General features: G+C 42.8%; 1 protein-coding gene across 1 annotated transcript in view; it reads left to right on the forward strand.

The window, feature by feature from the left end:
* The window catches only part of LOC135102242 (uncharacterized), a 98,653-nt gene that overhangs the window by 69,349 nt on the left and 13,382 nt on the right, over positions 1 to 15,922 (forward strand). Inside the window, exons 25-27 of the mRNA XM_064007122.1 lie at positions 1,307 to 1,470; positions 10,221 to 10,244; positions 13,386 to 13,526. Of these exons, the coding sequence (XP_063863192.1) occupies positions 1,307 to 1,470; positions 10,221 to 10,244; positions 13,386 to 13,526 (329 nt within the window). The remainder of the gene's footprint in view (positions 1 to 1,306; positions 1,471 to 10,220; positions 10,245 to 13,385; positions 13,527 to 15,922) is intronic.

Here is a 15,922-nt window from a genome sequence, read left to right on the forward strand (position 1 = left end):
TTGTTGCCCATTTTGGATATCAACTGCTCCATCTCATTTAAAACTTTTGGATTGCTCTTTCAACTCTTTTTGCTGCCTAATCTCAATGTGCAGCTTCATTATTGTCATATTGTTGGGGCAATGACTTTTTTTTTTTTTTGTCAATAATGAACATCTTCATAGAGCATTATTTCCTTAATTTATTCCTGTTCACTGAACACGTCGTAATTTATGTTTCAATGGGTGTGCTTTTCAGCAGGTGTTTTGTTCAACCAATCAATTTTTCCATATATCCCCAATTTGACTTAATTGTGGAATCTACTTCCTGATGAAATTATTTCTGAAGCTACCATAGATAATTTAAAACAAAATCTTCCTGTTAACTTTCTAAGTATTTAGCTCTTTTCTTTTATTTTCCCTTTAATTTTTCACATCTGTGTTTGCTCATTGGGACCCTACTTAGGTTTATATCCGTTTTATGATTTTCCCCTGTTGCCCTTCCATGAATTTTCATAATAATAATAACAATAATTTCTTACCACGACTATTTTCAAGTGGCACAGAGATGATTAGCTTGGTTCTCACAAGTGTTTTCCCTGTTAATAATGTAGAAATTTTGTTAATCTGCCCTAGGAACTATAGAAACACCCTTAAAAATTTGTATACCTTCAACTAGAGCCTTTTAAAAAGTAATGAAGGTGCAACGCAAAAGTGTTATGTTCCCTTATCCCGTCACCTCTGCAGCTGACTCATTTTAAGCATCACTATTTTTATTTAGGGAACTAGATTCCATGATATTGTTTATACATTATTAATTATTATTCTTTTTGTGCGTATGATACCTTGCTCTTATATTATCCCTTATCAGAAACTTCCCCCTTCTTTATTTTCACATCCCACGTCTCACTCCTCACTCGACTTGTTTCACTTCACTTTTAGGAAGTCTCAGGTTCCACAAACATGTACATGTGCAAAACTGACAACATATCTATCTGTCTGCATATCGATTCGTGTATCTATCCATCTATATGTCTGTCTATCTATCTGTCTATTTTTCTATCTTTCTATATATCAATATATTTTTTTATCTTTCTATATCTGTCTATTTTGTATCTGTATGTCTATCTATACATCTATCTATTTATCCGTTTACCTATCGGTCTATCTGTCTGTATGTCTGTCAGTCTATCTACATACCTGTCAACTTTTTAAGTGCGAGTATGTATGTGTAGGTAGATCGATAGCAATATCGATATGCGCTATACAGTATTATACTACACAACACATACACGCTCCCATAACACGCGCGCCTATGTTCTGTGTGCAGGAGGAATGGCTCTTCGGAGTGGAAGAACTCGACAATAGAGAAGGAAGCCTTGTCTCAGACCATCTCAGGCATCGACCCGCGGCACGCGTACGAGTTGCGGGTGGTGGCAAGGGACGGGCCCTTCGAGACGCCCTCCGCGATTGTTGTGATCCCCGCCTCAGAAGGTTAGTTCACCCTTGTCCCCGCCCGCCGCTTCCCTTCTCTTTGTCACTCCCAGTATACTCTGAAAATACTCCATCTTCCTCTTGTTTCAAAATACTAGTAATTTTTTTTTCTTTTTTTTCTTCTTTTTTTTTGTGGAATGCCTAATATACATAGTAATTGTTGCTCTCTTTCTTCTCTTTGTCATCCCCAATATACTCTGAAAATACTCGATCTTCCTCTCATTTCAAAATACTAGTCAAATTTTCTTCATGGAATGCCTAATATATATAGTAGTTGTCCAGTGTAGTAGTATGTATATGTAAGATGTCATGCATAATAACCTCATACTTCTTGTTTTTAATGAAGCTGCACTATTCCAGTAGTTATGAGATATTCGTGTGTGTGTGTGTGTGTGTGTGTGTGTGTGTGTGTTTGTGAAGTAACGCTACTGAAAGATCTGGAACGCGAACTAAATAATTTGCAAGAGTTGTCCTTGAGAGGGGAAATTTACTGCGGGACATTTTTTTTTTCTTTTTTTTTTTTTTTTTTTTTTTTCTCCCCTGTCCAGCAATCGAGGATGTGACGAGGGATCCGAGGGTCTCGTGTCTTTAGAGGTAGGGCGGGGCGAGATAAGCAGGGTATGGTGTGTGGTGGAGCCGACGCTAGATAACATGTAGTGTGCGGTGGGATAGCGCGAGATGTGGTATGTGGTGGGGTGGTGCCAGGGGTGTGGTGGAGGTGATGCCAGAGGTGTGGCGTACGGTGGGTTAATGCTGGGGGAGTAGTGTGTGCTGGGGTGGTGCCAGAGGGGTAGAGCGTGTGTGGTGGGGGTAGTGGCAGGGGTGTAGCTTATAGTGGGGGTGGTGGCAGAGATGTGGGGTGTGTAGTGGGGGTGGTAGCAGGGGTGTGGTGAGCGGCGTGTGCGAGCAAGTGGTGGCAATGTACGGGTGGAATTAGACCCTGTCTTTGTCTCGCCAAGTTTTTCGTTACATTATGCACGGAATGCGTTCTTGATGATGTCAATATCATCAGTGTTTCTTCACGGTCAGAGTATGCTTCTGAGGAAACGTATCTCTCCCGACCCAAGACTCAAGACATCTAAGAGGAAAACAATGACTTTACATGATGATAAATGTAGAAACAGAATCATACCCTTCCCTAGCAACTTATTGAAACAAAAGTGAGTTTCTCTTTGCGGAAAGACGAGGGGAGACTAAATCTCTTGCATTGATAAGAACTTTGGATGGTATATGGAACAGAAAACACCCTTGAGTGTCGGGCACGCGTGCGCAGTGTGTATCCACCGTGTGTTGGTGAGGCCTCGTTGGGCAGCATTTTTAGCGAGCACCAGTGAAGGTCCCAGCAGCGGGCACGGTGCGGCTACCACAGCGTGAGGCAGCGGCCGACCAGCGTGAGGGAACACCAGACAAACCCTGAAGAACCTGAAGGAGATCTTAAGGAAAGCGAGCAGCATCCTGTCAAGCAGAAATGTCCTCAGGTTAGCGTGAACACCACAGTTACCAGTGTCGCGGGAATACTTGTGCCGGCGCGAGGAAATCTTTCGTCAGCCCACAAGTAACTCGTGGACAAGGGCTCGTGGTGGCAAGCATTCCGCCTTCTTCACATCCACTGTACATCACCAATAGGGATGATCCGCTCGACACAGAAAAATCAGACTTGTAAATCATCAAAGACTTGTAGTTCGTCTTCCCTTAATGAGTGGTGACGTGAAGATCTTTATTACAAATTTACATTCACACGATAAAACCTATTGGGTGTCGCTGTGCTTCCCAGGCACATTAACCCAACAGTCTGCAGCCGGCAGTGCCGCACTTGCAGCAGGAGTCACGGTCACGAGGACAGCGTGAATCATAACACCTATTGCGGTTGGTCAGCATACCTGATGGACGTTCACTTGCGTTATCTCACGTGCCGGGAAGCCCTACGCGTTATTAATATGGATATGCATTGACGTCAGCAGTGATTGCCATCAGTGTGTGGGCTTCGCAGTGCGGCATGGCGGGCAGCGACTCGGTAACCTAAGCTGAATGTGTGGCGAAGTGCCGGTGTGTGCTGAAAATAGGGAGTTAGTGTGCGGCAGCGACCTATAAGCAGCGTGGCGGCGGGACGGCTTACCGGGAGGCGGGAGGGTGCCAGAGGCGGCGGGGCAGTGTGTGTGGCGCTGTGAGTGGCGGTGGTGTGTGGCGCGCTGCACCTGCTGACACGTTGGCAGGTGAGGGAGTGCCCCAGGTGACGCCGCCCGCCCAACACCAGGCGAGGAAAGCTTGTTTATCCAACTACACACACACACACTCTCTCTCTCTCTCTCTCTCTCTCTCTCTCTCTCTCTCTCTCTCTCTCTCTCTCTCTCTCTCTCTCTCTCTTTCAAAGAGGCGTTCCTCGTCAATATAACGCCCTTGACAAACTCCTGACCACCACTTACCCTCATAACTTGCACCTAACTCACGAGAAACGCTCCACGCCTCACCTCATCCCCCATCTATCCCTCCCAACCAACCCTCTTCTCCAATCCCATTCACTAATTTTACATCCTTAGCCTTAGCGCCCCTTCTGCTTTACCCCCAAAAACCCAAAGTGTGTAGGCGTGGTTTGGTCAGTCTAGCAATACATACACACAGTCACTTAATCACTCACTCACTCACTCACTCACTCACTCACTTGTTTCCCCAGCCATCACTCCAACTACAGGAACCTTCTTGTCGACGCCGGCCCTTGGTGGTAAGACTCACTTCCGTCCATTTCTTTCCCTCCCTCGATTGTCTTGGGCTCCTCTCTCCTTCCCTCCATCGTTCTCCCCCTCCCTCAGGCACTTTTTACAACTCGAACACCTGCAACACTTTTTTTTTTACTATGTCCTCCAGTTGTCGGTCGCGTTTCGTATTTTTTTTTCTTTTTTGTCTTGTATTGTATTTAGAATTTTGATATCCCTCTTTTTTTCCCATCGTCTCTCTCTCTCTCTCTCTCTCTCTCTCTCTCTCTCTCTCTCTCTCTCTCTCTCTCTCTCTCTCTCTCTCTCTCTCTCTCTCTCTCTCTCTCTCTCTCTCTCTCTCTCTCTCTCTCTATTCGTTCCTCGCTCGATCAGTCGTGTGGTTACCTCGAAAATTATCCCCCTCTCCCTCACTCCCTCTTTCCTTTCCTCCAGTGTGGTGTATCCTCTCCCTCTCTCCTCTCTCCCCGATCAATGTATACTGCATTCACACCCGCCTCCTGCACCCTCCTCCTTCACCGTGTCTATGATTATGTACCGTGGTGCTGTTACACCTGCCAGTGAGCGTACGGTGCAAGAAGGAAGGAAGCGCTATTTTCATGTGATTCTCGTGTAAATTATTGTACAGTATGCCAGTAATATCTTAGTGTTTCGTGACTTCGTTGTTGTTCGCCTTTTATTGTAATATCCAGTGGCTCGTATGAGATGGAAGACGAAGGAAGGGATGGTTCCGTTAAAAGTTGATGGCCAGTAAAGTAAAATAAGCTTTTTTTATTATTTTGTTAATCTTCATTTTCTTTCCTTTGTACTTATTCTTCTATTTATTTATTTATTTTTTTTTTGTATTCTTCGCTTGTTTTATTTGTTTTATTTTTATTTATTTATTTATTTATTTTATTTATTTATTTATTTTATTTTATTTTATTTATTTATTTTTTTTTTTTTTGCGTGTAAAGAAGACTGACCAGGTCACAGAAATAAGCAAATATTAAAAACTATTTAATTGTCGCTTCCTGAAAAGTTGATTGTAAAAGAGTTTGGTTGGCCCATGTGTTACCAGGAAGGAGTAGGGCAGTGGACAAAGGCTTGTAATATTCAGTCACGTTCAGCATTTCCTTGCCTTCCGCAGTGTTGACAGAGGTAAGGAAGAGTGCAGGTGAAGGCATTGCAAGATCTGGATTCGTTCAGCATTTTTCTTGTCCACTATGGTCACATTAACTGTACTAGAGAATGTAAGTAATAAGTAATGGCTGTATAGTGTTCGTGCACGTTCAGCATGTCCTTATCCAGCGTGGTGTTAACTGAGTTAGGTAGAGAAGAAGTGAAGGGGAAGGCTGTGCAATATTCGCGTACGTTCAAGATTTTCTCGCCTATTGCGTTGTTAACAGAGGTAAGGAGGGTGTGTTCGGGCTTGCTCTGTATTTTCTTATCCATCGCCAGGGAAGGAGTGTAGGTGAAGGCGGCGCAGTCTTCGGGCATGTTGAGCGTTTCCTTGCCAAACACGGCTTTGACAGTGGAGGTCACGGTGAGGCGTGACGGCAAAGTTGCCCCACACATCGATGACTTACGTGGCCGATCCGCCGGTGGTAGAGACCATACCGTGACTATACTAAACTTTAGGCTTGGTTCCATTAAGCAAGGAGCGTCTTCTTATTATAAATTACGCTTTAATACACGACAGTAACTTATGAGAGTAATTACTTATCGATTACTACTAATGACACTCATTCTCAGGATAGATTTGCTCAGAGCCCGCCTCTGGTTGATGAAAAACACAAGATTATAGAGAACTAACCAAGAAATTATTGTTATTTTCTGGTAAGGAAGGGGAAACGAAACCGGCAACTTGCAATAGATTGTTTTAATGAGTTAGGCGAGGTAGAAATCAAGGTAGAATGTTACCTGTTAATGATTACTAGCGTCTGTTTGTAATTACTTTTGTATATCATGGAGCTCGTGTGTGTGTGTGTGTGTGTGTGTGTGTGTGTGTGTGTGTGTTTGCCTAGATATAATACCCCTGGATTTGAATAAGATTGAAATTCATGAATTTTTGCTCGCCCACACACCTCCTTGGTCTCCAGTTTATTCCAAATGTCAACACGTCTGTTTGGGAAGCTGAATTTCTTGGCATTATTTAAACATCAAGCTTCATTATGTATGCATGATACCTTGTTTTTCCTCGTGTGTGTGTGTGTGTGTGTGTGTGTGTGTGTGTGTGTGTGTGTGTGTGTGTGTGTGTGTGTGTTTCAGTTCGAGATCAGCAAAGTTCATTGCACATTGGCCTGAATAAGAAAGATTATTGTACTCTTAAAAATTTTGTAGACATGCACTCATTACCTGTGTAGTTTCATCTGACTCAAGTAATCCGCGATCGTTACATTGAAAATACTGAGAACTGTGATTGCAAACGGTCAAGTGAATTAAGGAAGGCTTGGCTGTCGTTGCATAGAATATATAGTATTCAACCAACGTGTCCATTATCTGTGGTGTTCAAGAACGGGCGAATATACGAGTTTTTACCCTTTAACTTATAGTGATATGGTTACTTTTATAAGCCGTACACGATTTTACCAAGCTCAAGTATAATCACAATCAAAGTGAACAGCGTCATTCGAGAATAATGGAAATAACCTTACCTACTAATTTCGAGACCAACTAAGGTATTTCAAATCGTGATCAACCCAATGAGAGGATCAACATTGACATTAAAGAGCTGGATTAATCTAAACCCAACTAACCCTCTTATGAAAACACTAATGTTATTTCAGTCTTATCCCATTATTATTTTTCTTTTCAGTGGTATCTCTCTAATCATATTTTGAACTAGAGCAAACTGTTTTATTAAGATTGAGGAAAAAGTCGAGGATTCGAAGAGCTGATCAAAAAGAAAGTTCCGACAAACCAGTTGCGTGATGCTGCTGCCCCTTCTTTGCAGGGATTAAGCCAGGAAACATCATAAACAGCCTACTAATTCCCAGCAAGCTGTGAAAAATAATTAATTGGCAAAACCTCACGTGATCTTTTTTTTTTTTTAATAACACAGAGTGATGCTAACGACAGGCTCGCGTGTTTGGAAGTTGCCAGATTGCCAAACGAGATAGTAAAAAAAAAAAAAAATGAAACTACAATAATTCAAAGATCTAAGTTTGTAATGTGGTCTCATTGTTTACTCTCGATCATTAGACGATTTGATTTTGGTGGAAAATTTTCATGATCATTCCTTGAGTACACAGTTCACCACCAGATGCCTATAGTGTTCCTGTAGAGTCGTTACTCGCTGTCTCATGTACTGCACCTTAATTATTTTAGTACCGCGGCATTTCTTTCCCAATATTCGGAATACCATTAGAAAATTTGATGAAGTTTATTTAGATTTTTTCTTAATTAAAAGGTGTTCAAAGTCATTTACAATATACTACTCATCTACTATGATTTTATATTTATTTGCTCTATTCTTTTTTGACAGCAGATTATTCCTTTAATAATATATACTGTGTCTGTATTACTAAATAGGCCAAGGAAAGTGTTAGTGTCTCACTCATTTTGAAGCAGCTCTAGCCGAAAGACGAACAACAGGTGTGTGTGTGTGTGTGTGTGTGTGTGTGTGTGTGTGTGTGTGTGTGGTTCGAGGCTCCGAGTGCTGTCCCGTCCTTTACTCGGACAGTAATGTCACGGCCAGGGTTTCTCATGTGGAAATTCATTCTACTCGTGCTTGGAACTTAACAGTGGTACAAAAGTAATACTAATAATTAAAAATAAACAATAAATCAGTGCTGTAATGTACTTGAGTAAATTTGCAAGACTACATTGGAGAGGCAAAAGTATATGGAATTTTATGTAACACGAAATAATATATACTAAAATTAAACTGGTAAATATCTACTGATGTGTTTGCTAAGAGTTGAATTTCACAAAGAAAGAAGAATAAAAACTGAATTTTGTCTAGTATCCTGACACCCTGAAGGGTGACGCGGCCTGGCACACATCACCAGCCACGGTGCTCGTGACGCCAAACACCAGCAGGCTGTCACCAGTAAGGCCATCCAACAACAAGGCTATAATATTCTAAGGTTGATTTTCCTCTCAATTCTGACTTACATCGGGATAACCTTTGCACCATCGGAGTGGGAAAGTGTATCTCAACAAGATGAGAAAGCGTTCATGGCGAAAATAATTCCTTTGTGCCGTTTTAATTGAAACCTGAAAACAGGGAGAAAATGGCTCCACTGTAATTGTAGCTTAAAGTTTTGCGCAGAAATTAAATGTAAGAGATGAAAAAAAAAAAAATAATAATAGTGGCTTCACTGTAGTCTAACTATTCTGGCTCAAAATTTTGCTTGGAAACATTTTAAACGCAGGATTGGAAACTCAAGTCGGCGATCTTATCAGTGACGAGAGTAAGATTTTGATACGACCATGTTTCTTTTTATTTTGATCTCTTTTCTTTTCTTTAATTTCCTTTATATTGAAGTACGACAACTATCACATATCATTCGATAAATGGCCTGCAGGATTTAAATGGCGGGAGACACTGACCACCTCAACCACGGTCAAGGAAACTTGTCCAAGCCTCATTATTGTAAAATGGTGTTTTCATCAAAGTGTTGTATTAGCATAAGTAAAATATATATAACTGGGTTACTAGTACAGTTTTGTGCGTAAAAAAAAATAAAAATAAATAAACATGGGATTAGCTCTAATCTATTACTTTTGATTAAGATAAAAATAATATGCGTGAAATGAATATATTTTCAATCTCTCTCTCTCTCTCTCTCTCTCTCTCTCTCTCTCTCTCTCTCTCTCTCTCTCTCTCTCTCTCTCTCTCTCTCTCTCTCTCTCTCTCTCTCTCTCTCTCTCTCTCTCTCTCTCTCTCTCTGTTTGAAGTGTTCTCCGGAGAGCAACGGATCCCCACCACACCAAACCTTCATTGTGTCTCTCTCAGTACAGTTGTGGTCAGAAACCTAGTAGCCCACTCAAAAATGGCTCATTCAAAAAAGAACTACCATAAAAGGTCCACTCTATAAAGATCCACTCAGAAAATGTCCGTTCAAAAAAGGCCTTCTCAAGAAAACACCCCTAAAAAAAATAAAAAGGCCACGATACAGTACGGCAGGAAAAATATGTAGGTCACGTATGTTATCTCCTCTTAACGCACTGGGACGCAGAGAAGAACTTAAGCGTACTTATGACATTCACACCAGATACACAAATTAAAAGGAAGGAAGAATCTTGGATATAAAAAGACACCGGAGGAAACTTATCCGATCGTGTTTCGGATTCACTCCTCGTGTATCTTTATTTAATAAGTGCCATGGTGGTGTTTCTGTGTCTATACGTAATGTGATGGTGTTTTAATGTTGATGGGACAAGTGATGTGTACTGAACTGTATTTAACTCTCTTTTGTCCTCCGCCTCACCCACCTAACTTTCGTGTGTGTGTGTGTGTGTGTGTGTGTGTGTGTGTGTGTCGTAGCCTCACATTCCTCCTACCTCCCTTTGTACACAGTGTGACTCTAGTGATCGATTATTATAACCCACACCTGCATTACATTCCATTCCACCTTTCTTTTTTATTATCCTAATTTTTTATGGTCTTCCTGGATATTTGTGAGCACTCAGGTAGTCAATGCCATATTAACAGCAGCATTACCACAGTTACGTTATCATGATTAATTAAGATGCTATGTGTGTCAGGGAATGATGGCTCTTAACTTGATTACTAAAATAAGAATAGTCCGAATATCATTACTTCAGGGCACTTAGTTCAGATGAGAGCGAGTGGTCGTAATGTTCTCTATATCAGAGGAATGGAGTGGGAATGTGTGCTGCTTAATGCACACAGACCAATCCCTCGGGCATGCTTGCCTTTCTGGAGGGCCGGGTGTGGTCATGGCGATCCCCACCCCCATCTCCCTCATCCTCCTTTTCCTTCTTTGTGTATCTCTCGTTCCGTGAGGTGAGGGTGTGTGACGAGATGTGATGAGTGTGAGTGTGACTGTGTGCTGACATTGATGTTCTCCCTGTTTCACGCTGCTCTCCCAGGAGTGAGGAAGACGACCACCCCGGGTAAGACAGTGCTGGCCTCCCCCAGCCCCTTGCCTTTGTTTCTTGCATCAGTGTGGCTGTCCAGGCCAATCTCGGTTCACTGAAATGTTTTGGTCTCGATACAGTGTTGTCATTTTAAGGTTATACTTGTTACTTTTCTCATTGCATGATATATATATATATATATATATATATATATATATATATATATATATATATATATATATATATATATATATATATATATATATATATATATATATATATATATATGAAACTGCATGTTGCTCAATGAATACGTTTGCATATTTCTTTCTAAAGTTAGTTTCAGTTGGTAAGTGATCAGCAGGGCCCAAGCAGAGGTGACCCCTGAGGGTGCCTGCTGGCGGGGCTCTGCTCATTTACATAAATATTTAACTATTTCGTCTTGGACGGTCATTTTGTGTTGCGTTCCCTGGAGGGAAGATATCGTCGTAAACTTGCTTTGTTCTCTCAATTTAGTTTCTTCGTTCGTTTGTTTTATAGTAGTTTTTTTTTTTTGTAAGATTTTCCTTTTCTAGAGCGGTTCCTGTCAGGCATTTGTCTCTATAACATGTCTGAAGGTAACACTGGTATAGCTCCAGTATAGAAACACATTTTTTATTATTTCCAGCTTTACGGTGTACAAAATTTTAATGTTAGTGTCATTAGCGTCACCAAGAGTGTGGCCTGGTGCATCCCGCGGTTCACTCTGAGTGAGCCTCAATTAAGTTGCGGGAGTCTTTACGTCCGCATGATGAAAAGCAGTTTTGAAATTATTATTTTATGACAATAACTACTGATAAATCTAACGTTTTTAACTTTTATGAAGAAGAGACATTCGATAAAGCACTGCTGTGACCTTCCTGGCGAGGGTCTCGGTGAAGCCTCGGGCTGGTGGGTGTCGTGGTGCAGCAAGGGGCGCGCTGCGTCACGCTAGGTTGTGGTGGTCAATGATTGCATTTGTGATTCACAGAATGGGGTGCCTTGCAGTGCGTCACAACCTGTAGGGTGTCTCGTGCGTCCCTCAGTGAAGGACGCTTATTATATAGTGCTTACATTCATTACATTCATGAACTCTACGCACTCTTCCAGATTTCAATGAGTTTAGTTGAGGAATTAAATGTTTGATTTATTTTTATTTAAAAAAAATAATAATAATAATAATTTTACTACACCAATTGGATCCGTAGCATTGGCATTATGTGAACATTGGGATCAACGTAATTTCTTAGTGTATATATGTGTATATATATATATATATATATATATATATATATATATATATATATATATATATATATATATATATATATATATATATATATATATACACTAAGAAATTACGTTGATCCCAATGTTCACATAATGCCAATGCTACGGATCCAATTGGGGTAGTAAAATTATTATTATTTTTTTCTTTTTAAATAAAAATAAATCAAACATTTAATTCCTCAACTAAACTCATTGAAATCTGGAAGTGTGCGTAGAGTTCATGAATGTAATGAATGTAAGCACTATATATATATATATATATATATATATATATATATATATATATATATATATATATATATATATATATATATATATATATATATATATATATATATATATATATATATATATATATATATATATATATATATATATATTTATTTATTTATTTATTTATTTATTTATTTATTTATTTATTTATTTATAAAGTGGACACTTCTTGGACTTATAAGAAAGAAGGTGAGCAGCACTCCTTATCCCAGGACCACTTTGGCTGTGCCGAGCCGAACCCAGCACTGCAGGAAAAACAGTAGTGTTTTGCCAATTGTCTTGCCTTCACGTGTACTCAATAAGCTGTGTGTTGAAGTGAACCATCAGCGAAGCGAGGCTGTCCGTTAAGTGCATGAGTCAGCTTAGTGTTGTGGTCACGGTGATGGTGTGTGCACTCACTCACTCACTCTGTCTTGTAACTATCGGTTTCACCACTCACCACCACGCGAGTGTCTGGCTTCCAGATGTCTTCCGGGCCGTGTTGCAGCCACGGCCTCCACGGCACACGACACAACACTTTATGCTGTATGGCGTGTAGGTCAATTAGATATACATGTAGCTTATGTAGTTGGATGTAATGTTAATGTAGCGTCATTGTAGCTTGACGCCTCTTGTTCATACCATGTGTAACACGCTACTCTCTCCCCCCACCCCCCTCCCGTCGTGAAGAGGAGTTCTCCCAACTTGGTAACGTATTATGTTTATATGTGTCACTGTCTCCTACACCCTCACACTGCCCATCACTGCCTTAGCCACAGCCTCGTCACGTAGCTTGGTAGTCTTGCCTCACCCCGCCCCCTCCCCTCCCCTTGGTCCTGCTTTCCTAACTAACACTTCGTGGTGTACTGTACATACCCAGGAGAGAGAGAGAGAGAGAGAGAGAGAGAGAGAGAGAGAGAGAGAGAGAGAGAGAGAGAGAGAGAGAGAGAGAGAGAGAGAGAGAGAGAGAGATTGGGGGTGGACGTCGACTGCATCAGAGGCGTGGCGTGCAAGGGGGTTGTTGGGCCTCAAGCCTGCATGTTGTTCCGGGTTCGTTGTCGTGACGTGTGAAGCAACGATCTGCTCGTCCCGTAATCGTTACTCCAGCCCGGCCACCTCCCTCCCGCTGCCCACGGAAGCGGCGCCCCCATCGGTCACCCGGTCACTGCAGTGATTGTACCCAGTGCGGCCGACCCTGCCAGATTAGCGTTACCTGCAGTGATTAACTGAAATTATCACGCTTTCTTCCACATTTTGTGCCCAGTATTTTACGCCACAGCCGAGGAAACCTGGAGAAGGAGGTAATATTGAGTGTGGTATAAGGGGAAGCAACTGCCGCAGTAAAATAGATGTTGGCTGGTGTATTGAAGCGTTGTGGGGGAGGGAAGGGACCACAGCCTTCAGTAAATGATGCATGAGGACTAGTACAAGAGGTCATCTGGTTCCTCATGTTAGCTGGGGTTAGTTCTTACTTTCGTGCCTGATGGTAACGTGGAGTGGGAGGGTTGTGTGATGGTGAGGTTCATGGTAAAGTGAATGGTCTTAGCAGTGGAGGTAGAGGTGGTCATGGTGACGGGTCGGGCAGAGGTGTAGAGGATGACTGTGGTTATTCTACAGGTGATGGTGAGGATGGTGAGGTGCATGCCATAACCTACAACGAGATTGACAGTGAGGTGGATGGTGGTGGTGATGATGATGATGACCACACCAGCATGACCGTAGATGATAGTGACCTTGACGACTCGACTCCAGAAGAAAGTAAGTATTTAGAGATAGGTGAAGGTAGAGCAGGTAAAGCAGGCCGCTATTGACGCCTTCTGAAGGTGACGAAGGCGAGGAGGACATAACGCGTGCATAGGAGGCAAACAAAGACCCCAGCCTGGCCACACCTCGCGGCCACACCACCACAGCTGAGACAGGGTTGTGGCCGCGGGGCAGGAGGAGGGCCTCTGACGGGCTTGTCTATGGTCGCCTTGGGTCTAATGTCGTCGACGCAGCAGCGATGAAGACTTGGGAAAGCAGGTGCGGGAGTGCAAGCGGTGGTGCATAAAACAGGCACAGCACAATGCCACGCTGTCTGCTGATACATTTCTTAGTGAGGACATAATGCGTGGCGGCGCGAGCAGCGAGCGAGGGAAGTTACGAGGCCCTCAACGGCGCGTTATAGCTCCTGGCGGCAGGGAAATGCTTCCGGTGAGGGCCCTGGGTAGCAGTGGGCCCCCCTGAGGCTCCCCCGCCAACACCCTTCCCCCGTTCCTCGCTCTGAGTCGCTGTCCGCATCACCGCCGCGCGACAGTTCACCTCACTCCACTCCGCCAGGTAACACGTCCTGGGTCCTTCCTCCGCGTTCCCTCTCGCGGCTGATTGAAGGACGACACACTTTACTTTCACCTGCTCTGTTACAGTTTTAAAAGTGGCACACTTCTAAAATAGCGACGACCGCGTTCTTGTGCGAGATATATTCGACATCTTTATTTTTAACTAACAAATTACGCATCGCGTCACGGCAACTACTTGCAAATTGTATTAAATTATCAGGCAGTACTCGTATTTCAAAGGCTATTGCATTCTTTTTTTTTTTTTTTCCCAATCGGTAAATGTGTCCTGTTTGCCACAACCCAAGATGCGTTGACCCTCGGCACCGCCACTAGGTGTGTACTGGTGGTGGTGCTGCAGGTGGTGCTGCTGCTCGTAGCGGCGGAAAGTATCGTGCTGGCGAGCCTCCCCCAGTGCAGGCAGGACTCGTGCCGCTTCCAGTGCCTTGCTATTCACGGCAGCCGAGCAAGTCATCGTTATGTTTGTTTTTTAATGTTGGCCAAGTGTTCCGTTAAGAATGTAAGATCGTGTCGGGGGAAGAGAGTTGGAACACTTGTCTTCATGTTTGATCCTTTCTTCAACTGCTTCTTGAAAACTACATTGTATTATTGTGTAACTATCAGAATTTTATGTACTTGGTTTGATGCCTTGTATTGTATCATTCAGTACAATGTTGCGCCGTTCGGTGCGCGCCGCAGGCAACAAGCTGCATGGCCACCTGACGTACAATGTAGTTAGCACTCACTAGATAATGACTAACCCTAAACAGTAGATCAGACGTAGCGAGCCTTGCCTAGCCCATATATAAGTCACTCCCGAGACTGAGTAATGGCAGCCTTTCTACATAGTACGAGTAGTTCCAGATCAAAGAGTGAAGAATGCTAACGCCACCCTGGAGTCCATCACTCTTTCCCTTTAGTAATACCTTTCCATAATGCTTCCATCTGAACATTAATCAATGAAAGGTTCATTAGTGCCGGTTAGTGGCAGCAAGTCCTCCAGGGCAGCACGACGCCTCTTCACTTGGGTAGCTTAGCCCCGGGCCAGGCGTGGCGCGGCATGTGTCACGCCACCGCGGGAATCAATGCAAGGACTGGCTGGCTGCATCAAGCTTGAGCCTCAGCCGCCCACTCAGGGGATCATGGAGGTCCAGCCCGGGTGTGGGTTGTGTACAGTAATGAGATTTCCTGTTTATTAGCTTATTTGAATAGGTTTAATTGCTTGTTTGTTTGGTTTGATCAGTCGTTTGTTAGTTCATTTCAGTTTTGTGTTCTAAGCTACAATGTGAACGTAACTTGGTTTATCAGTTAATTTTGTTAATATGTTTGTTTCTCTTCAAAACTTGTGATGTAGTAGTCAAACGAGTGCAGCTAATAACTGGTGAATGACTTAACTACCTCCCAGTTGCGACACTTTGTAATTACTGTGTCAGGAACTTCACGTGAGGACTTTAAATGTTTGACCTAAATTCGTGCCAGACATTTAGACGGGTGAGACGAAAATAGTGCATCGGTGCTGTGAACTTTTATAAATATGGGAACTTTTATGAATTTGGTCAGTGCCAATGCAGTAACTTTTGTCAATACGGCGCGGGCCTGAGGTGCGCCGTAAGGTGTGAGGCAAAAGGCCACACACACACACATACACACACACACACACACACACACTTCGCTGCTATCTGAAAGGAATCGCACCCGGCAGTTATGATGGTTGTATTTCCACGGTGCGCGTTTGACTGTTGGTGCGTGACGTAAAGGTATCCTTTCCCGCGCACCTCCTTAACCATCTTAAGACCGCGCCGCATGCTTAAGTCTGTCAATCATCCTCCTTTAACACAT

The sequence above is a fragment of the Scylla paramamosain genome, chromosome 7 (assembly GCF_035594125.1).
Source record: "Scylla paramamosain isolate STU-SP2022 chromosome 7, ASM3559412v1, whole genome shotgun sequence".
Classification (NCBI taxonomy): domain Eukaryota; kingdom Metazoa; phylum Arthropoda; class Malacostraca; order Decapoda; family Portunidae; genus Scylla; species Scylla paramamosain.